At 38.6% G+C, this 25,432-nt stretch overlaps 1 protein-coding gene and 1 gene segment (V, D, J or C); one reads left to right on the top strand and one right to left on the bottom strand.

Annotated features, from left to right (window-relative positions):
* Positions 1–1,145: 1,145 nt before the first annotated feature.
* On the bottom strand, positions 1,146–17,936 carry LOC124626309 (immunoglobulin lambda variable 9-49). Of its 2 annotated transcripts, XM_053675821.1 has the most exons (6): positions 17,168–17,936; positions 16,725–17,069; positions 16,475–16,573; positions 1,887–1,985; positions 1,688–1,725; positions 1,146–1,558 (listed from the first exon to the last, which is right to left on the bottom strand). In XM_053675821.1, exons 1-6 carry the CDS (start codon positions 17,217–17,219, stop codon positions 1,439–1,441), a joined length of 753 nt encoding a protein of 250 aa, XP_053531796.1. In that variant the 5' UTR covers positions 17,220–17,936; the 3' UTR covers positions 1,146–1,438. The 2 variants fall into 2 exon arrangements, with proteins under 2 accessions (XP_053531796.1, XP_053531797.1); XM_053675822.1 differs by lacking the exons at positions 1,146–1,558; positions 1,688–1,725; positions 1,887–1,985 and adding an exon at positions 15,612–16,297 and having other exon boundaries at positions 17,168–17,933.
* LOC108258227 (Ig kappa chain V-IV region S107B-like) lies at positions 10,174–24,902 on the top strand. The segment is given in 4 exon segments: positions 10,174–10,287; positions 10,386–10,724; positions 10,876–10,974; positions 24,489–24,902. Coding segments are annotated over 4 exon segments (594 nt in total).
* Positions 24,903–25,432: the final 530 nt, after the last annotated feature.

Below are 25,432 nucleotides of genomic sequence, written 5' to 3'. Positions count from 1 at the left end.
GGCTGGTCCTCCTCAAAAAATGTTAAGTCGGGGTTGAATTCAGGTCTCCCGAACACCTTTATTAATAGTCCAACCAACTGTGATACATTACTTAGTCCTGGATCTAGTGGCACTCAGGAACTCATCCCACTAGCGAGATGGGCCAGTGTATTCCACTTTATTACACATAACTTTATTTATGCAATTTAACGTTTGAATTTCTTTGTGTGTGGATTTTGTGATTTTTGTGAGCCAACATCTGGTGAAAAAATTTACGTGAATAGGATCACTGGAAATATATTTACTGAAAGAAATGTTGACGTGTTCAATACTTATTTCCTCCACTGTTTAAAAAATACGTGTAGTTCAACTATTTCACTTTCCCGTGATGTCAGTGTCATAACAGGGTTTATCAGCGAAGATGAAAATCTCCTTCAACGACATCACATCACTGAATCTGGATTTAAACTCCCTCCTCAGTTCTTTAAACACTTTAACAAGTTCAGTGCAGCTGAAAGTGCTGATGTAGTGCTGCGTCATTTCCCATCACGACTATTTGTAGACTACAAACAGCCTTTTTTACTGAGACGTTACATCTCATTATCAGTCCAGAGCTTCAAAACATCCAATCATCCAACCCCCAGCCCTGGAGATGTGAGGCGAACGTGCTAACCACTAAGCCGGTCATGAACATCACTCACATAAATGTCTGAATATAATCAGGGAGGACTATTAGATACATCGATAATGGACTTTAACAAAATGATGACACACACAGTGTAATATGGCATTTGTGGAATTTATTAAGGAGGCACAATGTAAATTGTGTAAAAACATTAAGATAAATAAAACCTCGACACTTCATCAGTCATCAATATACATTTCTAATGAAATTGAATATTTATTGCCTGGAGATTAATTTCAGGTTAAACAGTGGAATCTCATCAGTAATGCAGTAAACACTCGTCTTTATACTCAGCCCTCTTAAAGGTCCTCAGTATTTCTGGAAAATTGTTCAAATGTATAAAAGTTTTACATTTACAGATGTACTGACTACTAAATGTTCAGATAATCTACATTAATTACGATATTCACCAGATTTATCCTCTTTATAAAACTCCTATGTTTCAAAGCAAAATAAATTAAAAACACAAGTTAAAGCAAGATGTGAACCATGAGCCGTTCTTTAATACTTTAACCTTCAGAATCAAACAAAATGTTCTTTTACATTCTAGAAATCATGTGCAAGAGAAAATGCTGAGAAAAAATCCCAAATATAAGACTTTCATTCAAGAAAGAAAAAAACAGCAGGATGTAGGATTTTGATCAGAAATATTTTTTAAAGCTTCATCCATCAAGTGAAGCAAATCAGTAGATGAATGATGTTAGGAGTCACCATGGAAACGACAATAACACTTACATTTTGGTTGTGTTCAAGTCTGAAGTCATTTGTCTTTATCTATTTTATTTTAACTTGTGCATAAACGTCTTCATGGCTCTTGTCTCTGGATGTTCTGGAGGATGAAGGTTTCTTAGCAAAACTCACAGCTGCATAGTTCAAGACATCTTCATCATCAGCCTGATAAAGAACAAGAGCCGTTATTGTGTAAATAGCTGTCTATTAGAATTCTCTGTGCATTGTGGATTGTAGGTCAGATGTGGATTTATTTAACAGAATAGAATCACAATTAATAGAAGACTGGATTACCTGATTGGTGGGAGTTTGATGGTTTCTTGATGAAGCACCTGAACAATAATACACAAAAGTAAAGTTTAAATGTAGAAAGGATTCACATTTTGGTGACAAATTTATACAGTAACTCTATAAATAATAATAATAATAATAATAATAATAATAATAATAATAATAATAATAATAATAATAATAATAATAAAAGTAAACAAACCTTGTCTCTGATTTTTATATAAAACTCCAAGCAGAAACACGATTACAATAAGAGATATTATAATGGAGGTCGTTAAGACAATAATCCAAAACTTGTCTCCTGAAAATGATGAAAATGAACAACTTGTATAAATATTGGATGATTTATTAACAGGAAAAGGTTTTAACTACAGAAAATTCTGTTATAGAAAGTGAAAGGAAGTTTATTTGATCAAAACTCTTACCTTTTCCAGGGCTGCAGTTTGAACCCCGGGGTGCAACAGAATCTGTGTTGTTGTTAACCGTTCCAGGTGTAGGACAGTGTTTCATCTCTTCACCTTTACAAATACATTGGAAAAGCAGCAAATAAACAGAAATGATACTAAATATGAATAATGTGAAATATTCAACATTTAATGCATACGTACACATAATTCTGGTTAAAGTGTTGATCTGGAATTAGCAGGTTATCAGAGTAAAACTGTTTACCTTCAAACTGCAGACGTGTTCCAGATGTGAACTTTATTGTAATTCCCTCCACTTCTCCACAGAAATATTCTCCTCCATCATCTTCTCTCGTTCCGATAATGTTGAGATCAAACTTCTGGTCATTTACAGTCATACTGAAGCGGCTATCTTTAAATCCCTCTGCAAATGTGTAGCCACTATTAGAGCTGTAATGTCTTACAAAATACTGAGGAACTTTTCCAAAACTCTGTCTGTACCAAGCTAAATTATTTTTGTTTGTGACCTTGCTCATGCTACACTCCATAGTTACATTTTCTCCACGGTTTACTGTTTTCACATGAAGCTCCTTGATGTCAGAAGTGTTTACTGTAAAAAAGTGTTTAATATTTAATGTTTAATGTCAGTAAATGATTTAAATATGAAATTTGACTATTTTAAATGAAAGTTTTCAAAATGTTACTCACCAGCTGTGCAGAGAGAAAAAAGAGAGTAAAGCGCGACAAAGAATGTGATCATCGTTCCTGTTTAGACAAAGTGATAGTGAGGTAATGAACTTGTGAGTTCAGTAGAAAAGCAGGTCCAGACTCACGCCTGATTGGATGCTTTGAAGCTGTGGACTGATTTGATTGGTCCATTAGCTGTAATGAGATGTGAAGCTCACAGTGAATTCTTGTCTATTCTGATGCTGTGATGAGTCACATGACTTTACAGATATGATGTACTGGAGCTCTATCAGTCCTGTGTGCTGGAACCTCTCTGAGAGAAGAAGTTTAATGAAGTGCTTTTATGTCAGTGCCAGTGTTTTGGGGCAAAAGATATTTAAAAGACAGACTCTGAAGTGTACCACCAGTGACAGATGGTACTTGACGATGCTATTTAAAAATACACTTTTGATACTTGTTATTGGCATTTTGTTTACTTTAAGTAGTTTAAGATAAACCCTACTGACTGTAGCATAAATCACATCCTGGTTATTCTAGCCCATAAGTTCTCAACATTGGGGTCATTACCTCACATAGTTTCACATGGGGCTTTGTACCAAAACACCTGAGCAGTATCAGACAGCGTGGTCATTAAAAATGAGAACAAGGTTCTGTAACTTGTGCACACACTACAGCATTCATGAGAATGGAGGAATGAACCGATAGTGTTGCATGTGAGAACACTCACCACCGTCAGCACCGGCTCGCTCAATACGGATAAATTCACACACTTAAAATCTATATCCTGTGTTTATATCTTTCTGTAAAGCTGCTTTGAGAAAATGTTGAGAAAATTAATATGTTATGCTGTCAGAGTCGTCTAGCTTTCTGTAGAACAGTGCTGATTTTTTTTAACCTGAATTAAATCAGTGAGGAAAGACAGTGTGAAACGGAATTTGCTGTACTTGTGCATAAATGTGTGTGTGTGTGTGTGTGTGTGTGTGTGTGTGTGTGTGTGTGTGTGTGTTTGTGTGTGTGTGAGATATTAGCTGTGTTACTGAAGTATACCTGGTAGATTTGGCACAATGTAATGTTTCGGTGAAGAAATGCTCCCAAATACCAAACCGTAAAGATTTCGTGGAATCTCTCAGTTCCTGCTTGCTGCTGATTAAAGGCTCGATTACTCTAGTCCGCCCGTGTATGACACGATAAAAGTCAGCTTGCTGAGGAGAAGTGTGCTATTTGAACCTGTAACCGTTCCTGAATCGAGAGAAAGAGGAAGACACTTTTTTCTGAGAAGTATATGTTTATTACAACATAAGCTCTATTTCATGCAGAATAGCCTACTTTATTATGCAGTCTGTTATTGTTTGATACACCGGCACATTAAAATTGAGAGTCTTACTTTGAGTGAAATGTTGTATTGTTATGGCTCTAATAACCGAACACATCGACATAGGAGTTCAGATGAAAATGAATTTTTCATAGCAGATAAAAATGTTAGATTGAGAAAAGCTCAGAGACTTTGAGGTCGGGACTGACACAGTTTGGAAACTATAACAAAAGTGGGTGTGGCCAGACACATGTAACACTGATAGGTAGAGAAGAATATGGAGAAGTTAAGGAACTGCTCATGATCTGAAGCATACCACCTAATCTTATGGCATGGGAACGTATGGCTGCCAATCAGAGATGCACCGATGTGTCAGCCGATAAAGGCTATTTTTCCCGCTCTCGGCCGATAGTTTAAAAACATCCGATGATCAGAGCCAATTATGTCCTGTCAATCAAAAGAGGGTGTGAAAACACATGTTTTTCGTGCTGTGTGTAAAGAAGATGTCTCTTGTGTGGAATTATGACAAAACTGCAGTTTGTAATCTCTGTAAGCTCTGTACTGCTAAAATTTTACACTGGAAGTGAGCAGCAGTGAAGCGGGAGTTTCGCGTCGAGTCTAATCTACCCCCGCGTGCTGCTCCCGCACTGAATTAAAGGGCCAGTACACCGTTGAAAGATTTCAATAAAGATGAGTGACAAAAACATAGTATATATTGCACAGAACAATCTATTTGTAGTGTGTATATTTCATAACCAGTTAATGTTAATATATAAAAGTGTATATTATATATGACCAGTTTGATGTCAGTGATGAAGTAGAAATGCTTGTGTTTGTGGAGAGTGAATGTGAGACTAACAGGAGGTTTTTTTTTTTAAATTCAGTCAGTGTTAATACGAATTAATAACATTCAATAAGATAGTAATCTTACTTTAATCTTCAGAATGTAGTTCATGTGTTCATGTTAATTAGAGTAATGTGTTCTCTGTTGATGAGACCAGTTACTGTCAAACAACTTGTTGAAATGGAGAGAATAAAGTTAAATTATTATTTTAATAAATTAATTAAATTAATTATTATTCATTTAAAAGAAGACGTAAAAGGCAGAATTATCGGAATCGGTTACTGGTATCGGCCGATATCACTCTGAATAATCAGTTATTGGCTGAGAAATTTAGTATCGGTGCATCTCTACTGCCAATGGAAGTGGTTCCTCTGTATTAATTGATGACGTGACTGCTGACAAAATCATCAGGATAAATTCTGAAGTGAATAGAGTGGTGATTTTTATAAACTCGTATATCTTTTTCATGATGTGAACTGTTCAAATGTTGTTTTATAATCGCATGAGAAGAAACACTAATTCCCAAAGGGGTGTGTGTGTGTGTGTGTGTGTGTGTGTGTGTGTGTGTGTGTGTGTGTGTGTGTTAGTCTGCCAAAAGACATGTCTTTTACTCTTATGACATAGCAGAGATATAAGCAATAGAGGAATCTTTGTTAGCAACTCTTGCAGTTTTGAACGGTAAAACAAACCAATCCATATTTTTACTCTTGGAATATCAGGGACTCTGTTAATTGCAGTCCTTATATTCCGGGGTAAACACAGAGTGATGGGAGTTGCCTGAATTTTTGCATTATATTAGTCTGTTCCCTCATACTGGCCCTGATAACACTTATGAAAATGAGTGATTTCCAGGACTCTCTAATGAGAGTTTGACTATTGGTCATGTATTTCAGAACGATCAGTTTATTGGTGTGTCATTTCAACTCACCCGCGAGCAGCAAACTCTATTTAGGATTGAGGAGAATGTTCCTCACCTGTCAATGACAAAAAGGGGAGGTAGTTGGAAGGGAGTTGGATGAAGACTGTTCTAGTCTGTAGGGACTGGATATATAACGGTGTCTTCAGTTTCTCACCATCTCTACAAACACAGCACATTCCTAATTTATTAAACACAGCAGCTGTCTGCTCTAGACCGGATGTGTATGTGTGTGGAAACCGACGCATCAGTAACAACAAAAAGAATTACTCCTTCTTTGTGGTCTACAGACGCTCTTGATATTGGCAGTATGAAAAATGCTCAACCCCTGCAGGATGGTTTCTAAATCTAATTACAGACCTTACAGAACACAATATAGGTTTTTTTTTCTGAAGCAGAGCAGGGTCTAAGTGAAATCATTGCCTCACTGTTGAAAAACTGCACTCATTCCCCTGTTTCTAGCCCTCTACTGACTGTTAAAAAAGAAAACTGGCACATACAGAATAGTACGACACTTATATCTTGTTAATGAGGCTGTCTTTCTATCTGTTCCCATTGTTCCTAATCCTGCCACAATACTCTCAGAAATTACACCAACTTTAGGCAATGCATTCTTCTCAATTCCAGTTCATCCAGACAACAAGTATTGGTTTTCATTTTATTTCAAGGTTAAACGCTATCAATGCCTCAGGGACTCACAGATTCTCCCAGTTTCTTTAATTCATAGGTGTTACAAAATTCAGAGTCCTTTGTTGTGCCTGCAGACAGCAAACTGCTAGTTTAAGTGAACGATCTGCTATTAGTTAACCCCAGAAAGGAAGCCTGTTGTCAGGATACTGCTAATGTTTCTTGTGGAAAATGTCCATAAACATGCATGTGACAGTTCACAGCTGATACAACAGTCTGTCAAGTATTTAGGACACATAATTTCAAATGACACCATAAAAATTGATCCTGAGAGAATTTCTCCTATCTCTGCTCTCCCAAAACCCTGGATGAAAAAGCAGGTCATGTCTCTTCTCTGTACGTTAAATTACTGCCGTGCATGGATCCCTGATTATTCTGAAATATCACAAACTCTCTCTAACCTGGCTCACAAGCTCCCTATCCACATGAATGAAGTTGTCACATGGACAGAGGAGGCTGAAATTTCTTTTGAATGTTTAAAATCTGCTATTGCTTGTGCTGTTTTTATGTACACGGAAATAAATGGTTTGGTGTCTGGTGTTTTAACTGTGGTGTTTGTGAAGAATAAAAACCTGTGGATTATTATTCTAAATGTCTTGATCCTGTTATGCGTGGTCACCGACCTTGTATATGCTCATTGGCTGGAGCCAGAGACTGGTCTTTACGCCTTTGACTTAGTTGCCATGCATGAACTAGAGGTCCATGTCCCACACGACGTACACAAAACTATTACCAGCTCTTGAATTACACATTTATCTCAAACGCTTGTTTGTTAACTTTTCAGAACATTTTATTCTTGTTGCAGAACGTCACTGTTCACCATTGTACCATGCTGAATCCTGCCACCCTGCTTCCTACTACAGAGGACGCGGTCCCACGTGACTGTCTGACTGTTTTGGATATTATTTCCAAACCATGTCCAGACCTGACAGACATTCCGAATATTAATGCTGATTGCATTTATTTTGTTGATGGTTCCAGTTTGAAAGTCTCTGATGGTTCTCATGCTCTTCATCTGCACATGCTGTGTGTGATCAGCTTTCAGTTACTGAGTCACAAATTGCCTGCTTCACTTTCAGCTCAGGCCTCTGAATTGTCTGAATTTAAATCATTACATGACACTGGTGTTTTGAACAAACAGAGGTTTTGTTACACCCTCTGGCAAACCCGTTACACACAAAATTCTGATCATGAATCTACTGGATGGTGTTCTCCTTCCTAAATCTATTTCTGTCTGTAAATGTGAAGCACATACTTGTGACACAGACCCTGTTTCTCAAGCTGATTTGGCTGAAAAAACAAACCGCACAGCGCGCACACGCTTTGCCTATTTTAAAGTAATCTGTCATTGAACAGGAACTGAAACTGTGGAGTGCACATTGCAGAATGAATTCAGTTTCTAGTGTTTGGCTTGATGCCCAGCTGTCCCAAAGACTGTTTTTCCTTATTTGGCCCAACTCATGCATGGTGCAGACCATGTATCTAAAGGAGGTATGGTAGACATGGTAAAGAGAAACTGGCATGCAGCAGGATTTTCAACACAATTTTGCAACAAATGTGCTACATGCCTACAACTGAATATTGGGATACCATGAAGGGGTGTACTTGGTCTGCGACAATGTTTAGGTAGGTGGTATGTGTCAAAGTAACAGTGTCAAAGTCAAAGTGTGCACAGGAACACATGCTTTATTTAGTTTGGCCTTCCAAGGACAGGCATTGCAGTTTGAAGTTCTACCGTTTGGCCTCTCTAGCGTGGATTCATGCAGGGATCCCTATACATTCTGATGGAAAGATATATTATATGATTGGCTTGTGTTTGCTACCAAACAAGGAGCAGGTGACCCGAACTACATCAAACCTTCTCACACAAATTTCTTTTAACACATAGTGTAATTTTATCAAGTAATGTAATATTTAAAAGTAATTATAAGCCCATCATTCAGGTGCATCAGATGTCTCCCAATGGTCAGCCTGCGGCTTCCCGTCACTGCCACTGCTGCTTACGCTCGACCTCAGCTCAGACATTTACATAACTCCAAAAACACATGTTGCCATATAGGGTATTGTTCTGGTTAAAATGGACAATCATGGGTGAAGACCACGGTTTGAAATCTTCCACAGTAAAAAAATATCTCTCGCTAAATGCTTAATTGAGCCCTGTGACGGATTGGCACCCTGTCCAGGGTGTACCCTTGTGCCCGATACCCCCTGGGATAGGCTCCAGATTTCCCCGTGACCCTGAAAAGGATAAAGCGGTATAGAAGATGGATGGATGGATAAAATCTTTATGGTTTGTGTGTAATGTGTTAGTTTAGAATATTTTGGACTACTCATTATGATTTCAAAATCTTTTTGCAGTATCAAGACCTCTTATAATGGAATCAGCAGAGACCCGACTGGGCTCTTTCAGAAAACTCACAGGTAAAAGTTATCCATATGTTTGTAATAATCTGGTCTTTGTCTGATTTCATGAAGCTTAGCAAAGTGATTGTTAGCATTGTTAGGTTTTAGAGATACCATTTCAGTTTGGTAAGTAAGGGCCTTCACGGACATAAGGGGGGGATCCCACACTGGTTTCTTAGGCCCTGTTCACACTTTACATTAACATGCATCCTGGGTGATCAGATCACAAGTGGACAGCTGAGACACATAGTCATCCACAGCTGGCATTATGAATGCATCTTTAGTGTCCGCTTGTGATTGGATTTCAAACATCTATTCGACTGGATTCTGCTGCATTTATTTTAAGGAAGAAATGTCCCATGAATCATACTTCATGTACCTGTACTGACTGATTCAGTCGTTGTTAATTACATGGTCTTTTAATGAAACTTATAAATGAATGAGAGATGAAATAATGAATGAAGATATGAAAACAGCTGCTTTCATCTTTGCTGTTATAGAATCACTTTTTATCCATTAACCAAGCATCAAAGAGCTCTACCTTTCCGCATGATTTTGTAGAGATAATATATTTTCCACCTAGGGAGTTTTTGATTGTTTTTGCACTCCCTCCTCAGCGCAATTTGCCATAAGTGTTTGGTATGTTGGGCGAAGTGTGAAAGCAGTTTTTGATGTAATGAGGAGTCCAGAAAACTGATCTCTGGTCCACTTGAAAATGGTGGTCTGGTGCTTTGCTTCAACCAAACCATAGTGCAGTTTGCAGGATGCTCAAAGGAAGAACCTGAAGGTGAAGACTATTTCTGTAAGTCACCAGGGCATTCTTCTGCCTACTCTGATTCTTAGTAATACACATGATTCTTGATTTTTAACGGGACCAGACCCTCATTTCTGACTGTTCCCCTATTTATTGTATTTTGTACTTCACATTATTTTAAATGATCCTATTCAAATATAACTAATGTACTTTCAGATGGAGGAAGATCAAGCTCTGTGGGAGACATTGCACCTGTGAACCAACTGAAACATGCCAAAAAAAGAAGAACCTGAAAGTGAAATATTATATAATAATAAAATATTAAGGTCTTTATTTATGAAAGTATCAGTCCCACAACACATGTTTTTCCCCTCACTTATTCTTCAGATATGTACTTTAGGTTCACTATAAATAAATAATAATATTTAAATCAATCAAATCAGTCCACAGCTTCAAAACATCCAATCAGGCGTGAGTCTGGACCTGGTTTTCTACTGAACTCACAAGTTCATTTCCTCACTATCACTTTGTCTAAACAGGAACGATGATCACACTCTTTGTCGCGCTTTACTCTCTTTTTTCTCTCTGCACAGCTGGTGAGTAACATTTTGAAAACTTTCATTTAAAATAGTCAAATTTCACATTTAAATCATTTACTGACATTAAACATTAAATATTAAACACTTTTTTACAGGAAAAACTTCTGACATCAAGGAGCTTCATGTGAAAACAGTAAAGCGTGGAGAAAATGTAACTATGGAGTGTAGCATGAGCAAGGTCAAAAACAATAATAATTTAGCTTGGTACAGACAGAGTTTTGGAAAAGTGCCTCATTATTTTGTAAGACGTTACGGGCAAAGTTACACATTTGCAGAGGGATTTAAAGATAGCCGCTTCAGTATGACTGTAAATGACCAGAAGTTTGATCTCAACATTATCGGAACGAGAGAAGATGATGGAGGAGAATATTTCTGTGGAGAAGTGGAGGGAATTATAATAAAGTTCACATCTGGAACACGTCTGCAATTTGAAGGTAAACAGTTTTACTCTGATAACCTGCTAATTCCAGATCAACACTTCAACCAGAATTATGTGTACATATGCATTAAATGTTGAATATTTCACATTATTCATATTTAGTATCATTTCTGTTTATTTGCTGCTTTTCCAATGTATTTGTAAAGGTGAAGAGATGAAACACTGTCCTACACCTGGAACGGTTAACAACAACACAGATTCTGTTACACGGTCCAATGAGGGTTCAAAGAGCAGTGATGGAGAAGGTAAGAGTTTTGATCAAATAAACTTCCTTTCACTTTATATAACAGAATTTTCTGTAGTTAAAACCTTTTCCTGTTAATAAATCATCCAATATTTATACAAGTTGTTCATTTTCATCATTTCAGGAGACAACTTTTGGATTATTGTCTTAACGACCTCCATTATAATATCTCTTGTTGTAATCGTGTTTTTGCTTGGAGTTTTATATAAAAATCAGAGAAAAGGTTTGTTTACTTTTATTATTATTATTATTATTATTATTATTATTATTATTATTATTATTATTATTTATAGAGTTACTGTATAAATTTGTCACCAAAATGTGAATCCTTTCTACATTTAAACTTTACTTATGTGTATTATTGTTCAGGTGCTTCATCAAGAAACCATCAAACTCCCACCAATCAGGTAATCCAGTCTTCTATTAATTGTGATTCTATTCTGTTAAATAAATCCACATCTGACCTACAATCCACAATGCACAGATAATTCTAATAGACAGCTAGTTACACAATAACGGCTCTTGTTCTTTATCAGGCTGATGATGAAGATGTCTTGAACTATGCAGCTGTGAGTTTTGCTAAGAAACCTTCATCCTCCAGAACATCCAGAGACAAGAGCCATGAAGACGTTTATGCACAAGTTAAAATAAAATAGATAAATACAAATGACTTCAGACTTGAAACAATTGCCTGTTATTGCCGTTTCCATGGTGACTCCTAACATCATTCATCTACTGATTTGCTTCACTTGGTGGATGAAGCTTTAAAAAATATTTCTGATCAAAATCCTACATCCTGCTGTTTTTTTCTTTCTTGAATGAAAGTCTTATATTTGGGATTTTTTCTCAGCATTTTCTCTTGCACATGATTTCTAGAATGTAAAAGAACATTTTGTTTGATTCTGAAGGTTAAAGTATTAAAGAACGGCTCATGGTTCACATCTTGCTTTAACTTGTGTTTTTCATTTATTTTGCTTTGAAACATAGGAGTTTTATAAAGAGGATAAATCTGGTGAATATCGTAATTAATGTAGATTATCTGAACATTTAGTAGTCAGTACATCTGTAAATGTAAAACTTTTATACATTTGAACAATTTTCCAGAAATACTGAGGACCTTTAAGAGGGCTGAGTATAAAGACGAGTGTTTACTGCATTACTGATGAGATTCCACTGTTTAACCTGAAATTAATCTCCAGGCAATAAATATTCAATTTCATTAGAAATGTATATTGATGACTGATGAAGTGTCGAGGTTTTCTTTATCTTAATGTTTTTACACAATTTACATTGTGCCTCCTTAATAAATTCCACAAATGCCATATTACCCTGTGTGTGTCATCATTTTGTTAAAGTCCATTATCGATGTACCTAATAGTCCTCCCTGATTATATTCAGACATTTATGTGAGTGATGTTCATGACCGGCTTAGTGGTTAGCACGTTCGCCTCACATCTCCAGGGCTGGGGGTTGGATGATTGGATGTTTTGAAGCTCTGGACCGATAATGAGATGTAAAGTCTCAGTAAAAAGGCTGTATGTAGTCTACAAATAGTCGTGATGGGAAATGATGCAGCACTACATCAGCACTTTCAGCTGCACTGAACTTGTTAAAGTGTTTAAAGAACTGAGGAGGGAGTTTAAATCCAGATTCAGTGATGTGATGTCGTAGAAGGAGATTTTCATCTTCGCTGATAAACCCTGTTATGACACTGACATCACGGGAAAGTGAAATAGCTGAACTACAAGTATTTTTTAAACAGTGGAGGAAATAAGTATTGAACACGTCAACATTTCTTTCAGTAAATATATTTCCAATGATGCTATTCACATAATTTTTTCACCAGATGTTGGCTAATAAATCACAAAATCCACACACAAAGAAATTCAAACGTTAAATTGCATAAATAAAGTTACGTGTAATAAAGTGGAATACACTGGCCCATCTCGCTAGTGGGATGAGTTCCTGAGTGCCACTAGATCCAGTGGACTATGTAATGTATCACAGTTGGTTGGACTATTAATAAAGGTGTTCGGGAGACCTGAATTCAACCCCGACTTAACATTTTTTGAGGAGGACCAGCCTGTCGGACAAACCTGTTCTGCCTTCAGCAGCTAATATGAAGCGGCTGACAGGTAGGCCTCCACAGCCCAGCTTCAGTGATAGGACAGCCGACACAGCCCAGCTCCAGCCGAGGCCGACAGGGCGGCCTACAGAGCCCAGCTCCAGCTCGAGGTCGATGTGGCTACCTCACCTCCAGACCACCAGCTGAGATGCACGAGGTGGTCTCCCCTGCAGAGCATCAGACGGTGGTCAATGTGGCGACCTGATCTCCAGAGCTCCAGCTTGAGAAACAGGAGGTGGTTGTCCCTGCAGAGTTCCAGCTAGAAGTCAACTTGGCTACCTCATCTCCAGAGGTCCAGAATGAGACCAACGAGATGGTCTCTCCAACCATGATCTTGCTAGAGGACTACGAGGTAACCTCCAACACCATGTTCCTGTCTGAGCTCAACAGCATGGCCTCCCAAGTTCACTTCCTTTTAGAGGTCGATGGCACAGCCACCAAGTTCTACTCACGACAGAAGCCGATGAGACAGCCTCACATGTCTCGTGCCAGACTAACGCAGACGAAGAAACCGCCAAAGCCATGCTCACGCCTGAGGCCGATGAGGCAGTCTACCAAGTCATGTTCACGCCAGAGGCCGATGGGACACCCTTACGCATCATATTCCTGGCAGAGGCCGATGGGACAGTCTCCTAATTCCCACCTTACACTCTATAACAGTGGACTACTTAAAGTTTATCCCAATATGGATGAACCTAATGGCTACCATTTTACAAACCTGTGTGTACAACAGTGACGTATGGAACTGCACAATCGATCCACGGTTCAGAAGGAATTCTTCAATGTGAAGACAAACCTGTGATGTTCATCCCCGCCCCCAAACGAGCCCAGAATCATTTCTGGATGTGGACTCAAGTATTCGATCCAAACGCTCTTAACGCATGTGAAGAAGTGTTACTGGCTGCAGCAGCGCTCTGTCACATCACATGTTTCAGTTTAACAGAAATAGCATTGTGGTTTGACGATGGCTCTTCATAGATGTAGCAGCACATCCCTTAAGTGTTCACACTTCCACACACACACACATACACACACACACATACACACACACACACACACATAGACACACACACACACACACACACACACACACACACACACACACACACACACACAGTAAAGCCTGGTTTAAACTTCTGCATTAATGTGTTTTTGTGTCTTTGTGTCATGATACAGAGAGGGGGATTATGGGTAAATGTAGCATGCAGCGACATTCTAGTGCAGTCCTGTTTATATTTAAATGTAAACATTCAATACATGGATGCAATATCATTAACAAAACATATCAACATAAAAGCAATAAAAAAAGAAAAAACAAATAATAAACACCTCCTATAATCACCGCCTTCTCGAATAAATACTCCAGTATCTGATTACAATAGTGCTCGACTTCTTCCTGCTCCATTCTGCGAGTGAGCTGCATACTTCAGCGAAGCAGAGTTAGAGGTTTTAATGCATGCTTATGAGGAATATAAGCCATTTATACAAAAAAAAGTAACGGCTCGAGTGTAAATGGGTGAATTTGAAAGTTCAGAAATATATGAAAAATTTCCTTTCAGAACCCGTATATTTACACTCACTCCAGTTTCTACCTTAGTCATGATTTGTGAAAGGACCGTACTGAAACTGTACTGCGTCCCCCTCCCCCAACATCCTCCGCCAACGACTGTGGGATGTGACAGGGCTGGACACACTATAGTTTGTAACATTGGACAAGTTTGTGCAATTAATTAAAGAACTGACATTAATCAAAGTATAATCTCACACCTTTGTGTAGATTTGAATCATGTAATGATTAACCTGTATTAAACCTGTTATTAATATGGAACGATTATTTAATGATAGATTTTGCTAAGATTTTTAGTTTTGTGCTAAAACTTGCTAGCAACATGCTAATTCATCCTAACAACATGATCATTCATGCTAGCAATGTGCTAATTCATACTAGCAACATGCTAATCCATGATAACATGCTAATTAATCCGAGCAATGTGCTAATTAATGCTAGCAACAAGTTAATTCATTCTAGCAGCATGCTAAAATATGCTAGCAACATGCTAATCCATGCTAGCAAAGTGATAATTAATGCTAGCAGTGTGCTAAAACATGTTAATAACATGTTAGAACATGCTAGCAATACATGGTATTTCGTGTTATATATTCTGTGTAGAAACATGCTAATTCATGCCGGCAACATGCGAAAACATGCTAGCAATACATGCTAGTTAATGCAAGCAAGGTATTTCTTTCTCTTTCAAATCATTAAATTAAAAGCTTGTACAACTTTCAAACCTTCAGACGGCTTTCTCAAGACAACATCAAAGTTTATTGTGAATAAGTTCAATGATCTAGTTTGCATAAAATTTTTATTTTACATTATAGTTGTGTGTGATATGTCTAATGTGACTCTCTGGACTCTCAAACATTTGCATAATGTGATGAGGAAAATGTGACGTTTTCTTTGAAGTTATGAAGAAAAGTCTTTTAAATAAAGAGGACTACTGCGTTGTACATTCACTTTAGATTTTATTTAATTAAATGCATTTTTACATTTTCCCCTGATTTTCTCCCTAATTTATTCTTGGCCAGTTCCCGCCCTCCAGTTAGGTCTCCCCTGTCACACAACAGCTACCAACCAGGGAGTGTGAAGGCTATCACATGCTTCCTGTGAGACACGGGAAGCCAGATAACTGCATCTTTTATAACTTCTGACCATCAGGGGGCAGCATAACACACCCACAGATGCTCATGATTGGTGTTGCTGTGAATGACAGGGGAGAGAGAGTATGTCCCTCCCTCCCAGAGAGCATGGACAATTTTGCACTCTTGGACTTCCGACTACGGATGTCTGTGGCATGGTCAGGATTAGACCCCGAGACAATAGGGAGAACGATTTTGTACTGCGCGTCTCAGGAGCCCTTAAATGCAGCTGTAAGTATGGCTGGTAAATACCTCCACATTACAGTTAGACCAAAATCATTCCAATATACGGACAATATAAGCAATTAGCTCTAGTTAAATCTAACACACCATTTCTCCTTAAATCAGTATTTCTTCCATTTGGATCTGAATTTCTAATTTGATCTTAATTTGAAAACAATCAGGATTATTGGAAAGATAAGAAGCATGAAGGCAAGAACTCCAACTCTAAAAATGGAGAGCCAGACCAGCACATGCATCTGATCAGAACAACTGGAACCTGTATGGAAAAAAAAAATTGTTTAAAAAATAATAAACATCAGCAGCTGAAATATATAATGGAGTAACACTGAAAAAAACGTCAAATACTGGATGATTTATTAACAGGAAAAGGTTTTAACTACAGAAAATTCTGTTATAGAAAGTGAAAGGAAGTTTATTTGATCAAAACTCTTACCTTCTCCATCACTGCTCTTTGAACCCTCATTGGACCGTGTAACAGAATCTGTGTTGTTGTTAACCGTTCCAGGTGTAGGACAGTGTTTCATCTCTTCACCTTTACAAATACATTGGAAAAGCAGCAAATAAACAGAAATTATACTAAATATGAATAATGTGAAATATTCAACATTTAATGCATATGTACACATAATTCTGGTTAAAGTGTTGATCTGGAATTAGCAGGTTATCAGAGTAAAACTGTTTACCTTCAAATTGCAGACGTGTTCCAGATGTGAACTTTATTGCAGTTCCCTCCACTTCTCCACAGAAATAGTCTCCTGCATCATCTTCTCTCGTTCCGATAATGTTGAGATCAAACTTCTGGTCATTTACAGTCATACTGATGCGGCTATCTTTAAATCCCTCTGCAAATGTGTAGCCACTATTAGAGCTGTAATGTCTTACAAAATACTGAGGAACTTTTCCAAAACTCTGTCTGTACCAAGCTAACTTATCTTTGTCTTTGACCTTGCTCATGCTACACTCCATAGTTACATTTTCTCCACGCTTTACTGTTTTCACATGAAGCTCCTTGATGTCAGAAGTGTTTACTGTAAAAAAGTGTTTAATATTTAATGTTTAATGTCAGTAAATGATTTAAATATGAAATTTGACTATTTTAAATTAAAGTTTTCAAAATGTTACTCACCAGCTGTGCAGAGAGAAAAAAGAGAGTAAAGCACGACAAAGAGTGTGATCATCGTTCCTGTTTAGACAAAGTGATAGTGAGGTAATGAACTTGTGAGTTCAGTAGAAAAGCAGGTCCAGACTCACGCCTGATTGGATGTTTTGAAGCTGTGGACTGATTTGATTGGTCCATTAGCTGTAATGAGATGTGAAGCTCACAGTGAATTCTTGTCTATTCTGATGCTGTGATGAGTCACATGACTTTACAGATATGATGTACTGGAGCTCTATCAGTCCTGTGTGCTGGAACCTCTCTGATAGAAGAAGTCTAATGAAGTGCTTTTAGGTCAGCAGATCTAACAACCCCAAAGAGGAATAATGTGTAATCCCGCTGTGGGGGAGGGGGACGCAGTACAGTTTCAGTATGGTCCTTTCACAAATCATTTGTCTAAGGTAGAACCTGGAGTGAGCGTATATACGGGGTTTTACGGTACCATCAGACACTTGGGTAAAAGTTCATCTGTATTATTTAAGATGTAGACACTAGAAAGGTTTTCATGCAAATGAAACACTCAGCATCACGGCGTGGTCCGGGGGTCACTGTGTGGAGGAGGTGAACTTACTGGACAGCTGAGTGAGGAAGCCAGTGAGGCCAGTACACTTCCAGTTTCAAGTTTGGTGATGTTGGGGAAAGGGTTGTTATTGTCAGTGGAGGAGACAGAAGGCCTTATTGATAAATAAAACCACACTTTGCTAGGACTGGAGCAACGTTACTGTAATGAGCTCACCCTTGTGGTGCTGGTACCATATGAAACTAATAAAAACAATGAAAGGATGAACCTCCAGCAGAGCTGCATACGCATAAGTGAGGTATGGAATTGCAGAAGCGATCCATGGCTCAGAATTAATTCCTCTGTGTGCAGACAAAACTGTGATTATAAGCCCCACCCACAAACAAGCCTAGAAGCAGTCATGAGAGTGGACTCGAGTGTTCAGTCCAAGTGTGAGAACGCTCTTAACACATTTGTAGAAGTGTTACTGGCTGCAGCAGCGCTCTCTCACATCATGCAGTTGTTTCAGTTGAACAGAAATAGCATTGTGGTTTCTGAGTTTCTGAGACTGAGTGTTTTAATCAGCAGCTCACACTGACTTCTTTTGGGTCACTTCAACAGTCCAAATGTCTTCATGTTAGAATCTCAGGCTAAAACACAAAAGAGCTCATTCATAAAAATGTCTCTAAAAATATCATGTAGAATGTCGAGAGCACTATTTATTCAAACTGTGCTAGAGACTGTGCTCTATCTGTGTGAGGCCTGTTATCCACCCTAAAGGACATAACAACAGAGACAGAACTGGGATTAATTCAAGTATAATCTCACACCTTTGGGTAGATTTGAATCGTGTAATGATTAACCTGTATAAAACATGTCCACAATTATTCATTCAGAACGTTTAGACAAAGTGCCCCAGTGTGTGAGGGTGTGGAGGAAGACTCGAGAGGCAGCCGGAATCTTAACTGATCTCCGGGTTCACGATTATTCAGGCCGCGCTTTTCAGTGCACTTTCAAAACAACAAACAGAAAACTCACGCCTTTTTCTCTGTTAGGTTCAAGTTCACACTTCTTGGTGTTTGTGTGTGTGTGTGTTTATGAGTGTTTATGTGTGTGTGTGTGTGTGTGTGTGTGTGTGTGTGTGTGTCTTGTCTCTTTCTGTGGGTTCAAAAAAGCTCAAACAGCTACAAATAATTAGACTGTCGGTTAGACCCGCCTCCTCTCCATCCACAGCTGAAGCTCGACCACGCCCCCAACACCACAGTTACCTTCCTAAGGCTTTTAATTTTTATTTAAATTACAGGTGGTATTTATTTATTTATTATTTGTGTTCGTTCTTTCTTTTATCTTTTATATGATATAATATTCATATATTGTAATGTTTATGTTCACAAACACAAAGACGCAAATACACATTAACACAGAAGTTTAAACCAGCCTTTACTATGTGTGTGTGTGTGTGTGTGTGTGTGTGTGTGTGTGTGTGTGTGTGTACAGTGTATCCTAAGAAAACACTTAATATAACTTTTGATAAAACCTGGTCCTGATCTCTTTGGTGGTGGTTTGGACTACACGTAACAATGCACCATATTTCTGGTCCTGAAGTAGCTGCTGCGTGCTACAGAACCACCATCTGGATCAGAACCACTGGATTTATAAAAGTCTAACATCTCTTACAGCCCTGATAAAGAAAGAATCAAACTCTTTAGTTTACATCTCTCACTTTAAACCACAGTGCTGTTTCCATTAACACTGACACACACTCTCTGGTGTGAGATGGAAACTAGAGGACAAACGTCTCAAACCAAACACCAGCGTGAGGCCATTAAGGTTTTTACCACATCAAAGGTGCTGAAACTGCCAGACTCATAGACTGCAGCAGCACTTTGTCTAAACGTTTTGCATGCATAAGTCTAGACATGTTTTACAGCTTCATCATTTAGTAATCATATAGTGTGAGAATATTCTTTAATTAATACCCTTTCTTTCTTGTTTTTAAAATGTTTTGTGTTTTAAAGTGGACAAGTCCTCACAGAGATCGAGCTCAGTCTCTATCACAGTCTGTACATCAGATTTATCAGAGACATTATCATCAATGAGTTTCATCTCTTTTGTGTTTCATCCTGAGATTGTAATATAAAGACATTTGGACTGTTGAAGTGACACAAAATAAGTCCGTGTGAGCTGCTGGCCAAAACACTCATCTATCTGAGGCTTGAAACCACAATGCTATTTCTGTTAAACTGAAACATGTGATGTGACAGAGCGCTGCTGCAGCCAGTAACACTTCTTCACATGCATTAAGAGCGTTTGGATCGAATACTTGAGTCCACATCCAGAAATGATTCTGGGCTCGTTTGGGGGCGGGGATGAACATCACAGGTTTGTCTTCACATTGAAGAATTCCTTCTGAACCGTGGATCGATTGTGCAGTTCCATACGTCACTTTTGTACACACAGGTTTACAAAATGGTAGCCATTAGGTTCATCCTTTTCTTCTCAGGTGATGAAGAACAGCAGTTTTTGGAAGTACGGCATGTCATCATGCAGGAAAACCTGCAAAAGAGAAGTCATTCTGATGTAAGAAGATTTTTAGCCATGGAGGCTGATGCTGAGCCAAACTGCTCCAGCGCTGTGAAAGTACACCTCTCCCTTCCCACCTTACACTCTGTAACAGTGGACTACATAAAGTTTATCCCAATATGCAGGCAATACATACTCTCTGTAGTGCTTCTGGCTGCTGAGCGCACTGCTCACTCCAATGCGAGAGGAAATCTCTGACAGATCCCCCTCCCCTAGATCCCCCATTTATTCATCGTCAGATGCTTTTATCCAAAGCGACTTACAAATGAGGAAATGAGAAGCACCTTTCCAAAAGTCCCCCTTATGGTGGTCCTGGCAGGTATGTGGTCTAATGTGGTCTTTTTCCAGAGGAGCTGAGGAGCAGACATTGCGCATACAGGTGGAAAGCAGGTGGTGGATCAGCAGCAGGCTTGCTGGGGTCAGATGGCTGGGGTAGGACATGAATGCTGGGGTTCTTAGGTAGAAGCCCAGATTCGGAGGTTGTGTCACCAGCCCCTGGCATGAGAAAAGCTTTGGAGACTGTCCCATCGGCCTATGCCAGGAATATGATGTGTAAGGGTGTCCCATTGGCCTCTGGCAGGAACATGACTTGGTAGACTGCCTCATCGGCCTCAGGCGTGAGCATGGCTTTGGCGGTTTCTTCGTCTGCGTTAGACTGGCACAAGACATGTGAGGCTGTCTCATCGGCTTCTGTCGTGAGCAGAACTTGGTAGCTGTGCCATCGACCTCTAACAGGAAGTGAACTTGGGAGGCCATGCTGTTGAGCTCAGACAGGAACATGGTGTTGGAGGTTACCTCATAGTCCTCTAGCAAGATCATGCTTGGAGAGACCATCTCGTTGGTCTCATTCTGGACCTCTGGAGATGAGGTAGCCAAGTTGACTTCTAGCTGGAACTCTGCAGGGACAACCACCTCCTGTTTCTCAAGCTGGAGCTCTGGAGATCAGGTCGCCACATTGACCACCGTCTGATGCTCTGCAGGGGAGACCACCTCGTGCGTCTCAGCTGGTGGTCTGGAGGTGAGGTAGCCAAATCGACCTCGGGCTGGAGCTGGGCTCTGTAGGCCGCCCTGTCGGCCTCGGGCTGGAGCTGGGCTGTGCCGGCTGTCCTGTCACTGAAGCTGGGCTGTGGAGGCCTACCTGTCAGCCGCTTCATATTAGCTGCTGAAGGCAGAACAGGTTTGTCCGACAGGCTGGTCCTCCTCAAGAAATGTTAAGTCGGGGTTGAATTCAGGTCTCCCGAACACCTTTATTAATAGTCCAACCAACTGTGATACATTACTTAGTCCACTGGATCTAGTGGCACTCAGGAACTCATCCCACTAGCGAGATGGGCCAGTGTATTCCACTTTATTACACGTAACTTTATTTATGCAATTTAACGTTTGGATTTGACGTTTGAACTCCCTCCTCAGTTCTTTAAACACTTTAACAAGTTCAGTGCAGCTGAAAGTGCTGATGTAGTGCTGCGTCATTTACCATCACGACTATTTGTAGACTACAAACAGCCTTTTTTACTGAGACTTTACATCTCATTATCAGTCCAGAGCTTCAAAACATACAATCATCCAACCCCCAGCCCTGGAGATGTGAGGCGAACGTGCTAACCACTAAGCCGGTCATGAACATCACTCACATAAATGTCTGAATATAATCAGGGAGGACTATTAGGTACATCGATAATGGACTTTAACAAAATGATGACACACACAGTGTAATATGGCATTTGTGGAATTTATTAAGGAGGCACAATGTAAATTGTGTAAAAACATTAAGATAAAGAAAACCTCGACACTTCATCAGTCATCAATATACATTTCTAATGAAACTGAATATTTATTGCCTGGAGATTAATTTCAGGTTAAACAGTGGAATCTCATCAGTAATGCAGTAAACACTCGTCTTTATACTCAGCCCTCTTAAAGGTCCTCAGTATTTCTGGAAAATTGTTCAAATGTATAAAAGTTTTACATTTACAGATGTACTGACTACTAAATGTTCAGATAATCTACATTAATTACGATATTCACCAGATTTATCCTCTTTATAAAACTCCTATGTTTCAAAGCAAAATAAATTAAAAACAAAAGTTAAAGCAAGATGTGAACCATGAGCCGTTCTTTAATACTTTAACCTTCAGAATCAAACAAAATGTTCTTTTACATTCTAGAAATCATGTGCAAGAGAATATGCTGAGAAAAAATCCCAAATATAAGACTTTCATTCAAGAAAGAAAAAAACAGCAGGATGTAGGATTTTGATCAGAAATATTTTTTAAAGCTTCATCCATCAAGTGAAGCAAATCAGTAGATGAATGATGTTAGGAGTCACCATGGAAACGGCAAAAAAAACTTACATTTTGGTTGTGTTTCAAGTCTGAAGTCATTGTCTTTATCTATTTTATTTTAACTTGTGCATAAACGTCTTCATGGCTCTTGTCTCTGGATGTTCTGGAGGATGAAGGTTTCTTAGCAAAACTCACAGCTGCATAGTTCAAGACATCTTCATCATCAGCCTGATAAAGAACAAGAGCCGTTATTGTGTGAATAGCTGTCTATTAGAATTCTCTGTGCATTGTGGGTTGTAGGTCAGATGTGGATTTATTTAACAGAATAGAATCACAATTAATAGAAGACTGGATTACCTGATTGGTGGGAGTTTGATGGTTTCTTGATGAAGCACCTGAACAATAATACACATAAGTAAAGTTTAAATGTAGAAAGGATTCACATTTTGGTGACAAATTTATACAGTAACTCTATAAATAATAATAATAATAATAATAATAATAATAATAATAATAATAATAATAAAAGTAAACAAACCTTGTCTCTGATTTTTATATAAAACTCCAAGCAGAAACACGTTTACAATAAGAGATACAAATAACAGAGACATTGTTAAGAAAATATTCCAATTGGTGCCTCCTGAAATGATGAAAATGAACAACTTGTATAAATATTGGATGATTTATTAACAGGAAAAGGTTTTAACTACAGAAAATTCTGTTATAGAAAGTGAAAGGAAGTTTATTTGATCAAAACTCTTACCTTCTCCATCACTGCTCTTTGAACCCTCATTGGATCCTGTAACAGAATCTGTGTTGATGTTAACCGTTCCAGGTGTAGGACAGTGTTTCATCTCTTCACCTTTACAAATACATTGGAAAAGCAGCAAATAAACAGAAATGATACTAAATATGAATAATGTGAAATTATTATTTATTAATCATTGAAGAATTCCTTCTGAACCGTGGATCGATTGTGCAGTTCCATACGTCACTTTTGTACACACAGGTTTACAAAATGGTAGCCATTAGGTTCATCCTTTTCTTCTCAGGTGATGAAGAACAGCAGTTTCTGGAAGCACGGCATGTCATCATGCAGGAAAACCTGCAAAAGAGAAGTCATTCTGCTGTAAGAAGATTTTTAGCCATAGAGGCTGATGCTGAGCCAAACTGCTCCAGTGCTGTGAAAGTACACCTCTCCCTTCCCGCCTTACACTCTATAACAGTGGACTACATAAAGTTTATCCCAATATGCAGGTAATACAAGGTGAAATAAAAACACACCCACTTTAATACTGACACAAGGCCAAGTAGACACGTGTTGTCTTTCCTGTCCACACGTTATATTTGTAGCTTGTGGTTGTAAACTAGAGGTTGCATTGGGACTGGAATCCTGCTGAACCCAGCAGAAAAGTTGCAGGAGTGAGAGATATGAAGCTCACAGGACAAAGAACGTTCAATTGGGAGTAAATGCTTTATCCTTGTCAGGGTCTCTACAGTGTAAAAATCTATCATATTGTGGGAAATAGACTAAAGTGATTAGACACGGCTCAGGAGAATCTCATCCAGGAATCATTTACACTCATGGAGACGGCAGTGATGAGTGTAAGAAGAGCTCTGAGGCTGGTTCTCCTACACAGAGCTGTGTCTACACTCTCCCCAAGAGGAACCTCATAACCTCTGATAATGGAACGTTCTACTGTGCTGTGGCTGCATGTGGACAAATCCTCTTTGGGAATGGAATTAAAGTGGAAGTAATTCAAATTAAAGGTAAGACATTTGAGGACCTAAAAGTCCTGTTGATAACTCAGAGACAGTTAGACTCCTACTCTCCAACAGAATTTTACCTTAAACCTTGTTTCACTAGACTAAGTAATGTTTCAGCTCTACAAGTGTTTTAAAACAGATTTATTTTTCCATACAGGTTCCAGTTGTACTGATCAGATGCATGTGCTGGTCTGGCTCTCCATTTTTAGAGTTGGAGTTCTTGCCTTCATGCTTATTTTTACAATAATTATTTTTAAATGAAGATCAAATTAAAAATTCAAGGCTCAGGTAAAAAATACTGACAATTTTGTTAATTGCTTTGATTTTCTACCTAGATTTATTTTATTTAGTTCAAAACTGAAGAAATATAATGAATATTAAATGTCTTACTCCTTTTGTTTTACCAGATTTTTGTATATTGTACATCTTGGTCTGTGATTTTGTTTAAGTTTTGTGGAATAAACACAGAGCATTTTTCCTTTAATAAATTTGTGATAAGAAAAAAGTCTCAGACATTTCATTCCCATGTAGAGCTGCAGTGAATGAATGGAGTGAATGAATACAAATGGAACAGTGCTAATGAACAGCAATTATGTTTTTCACTATGTTTGAGGATCTAAAATGCTTCTGTAAATTAGATTTCTTTTTATCTACATTTCATTATATTTATCTACAAGAAATAAATAATATGATACAGGTGAGGTAATTAGTTGATTATCTTATTTATATACTTTAACCAATGGTGAACGGTGGCTTAGTGCTTAGCGCGTTCATCTCACACCTCTAGACTCGGGGGGTTCGATTCCCATCGTGGCCCTGTGTGTGCGGAGTTTGCATGTTCTCCCCGTGCTGCGGGGGTTTCCTCTGGGTACTCCGGTTTCCTCCCCCAGTCCAAACACATGCATGGTAGGCTGATTGGTGTGTCTAAAGTGTCTGTAGTGTATGAATGGGTGTGAGTGTGTATGTGAGTGTGCCCTCTGATGGATTGGCACCCTGTCCAGGGTGTACCCCGCCCTGTGCCCCATGCTCCCTGGGATAGACTCCAGGTTTCCTTGTGACTCTGAAAAGGATAAAGCAGTATAGAAGATGGATAGATGGATA

This window comes from Ictalurus punctatus, chromosome 25, assembly GCF_001660625.3.
Source record: "Ictalurus punctatus breed USDA103 chromosome 25, Coco_2.0, whole genome shotgun sequence".
Taxonomy (NCBI): Eukaryota; Metazoa; Chordata; class Actinopteri; order Siluriformes; family Ictaluridae; genus Ictalurus; species Ictalurus punctatus.
The sequence above is the reverse complement of the archived record's forward strand: the minus strand, read 5'-3'. Positions and strand labels throughout refer to the sequence as shown.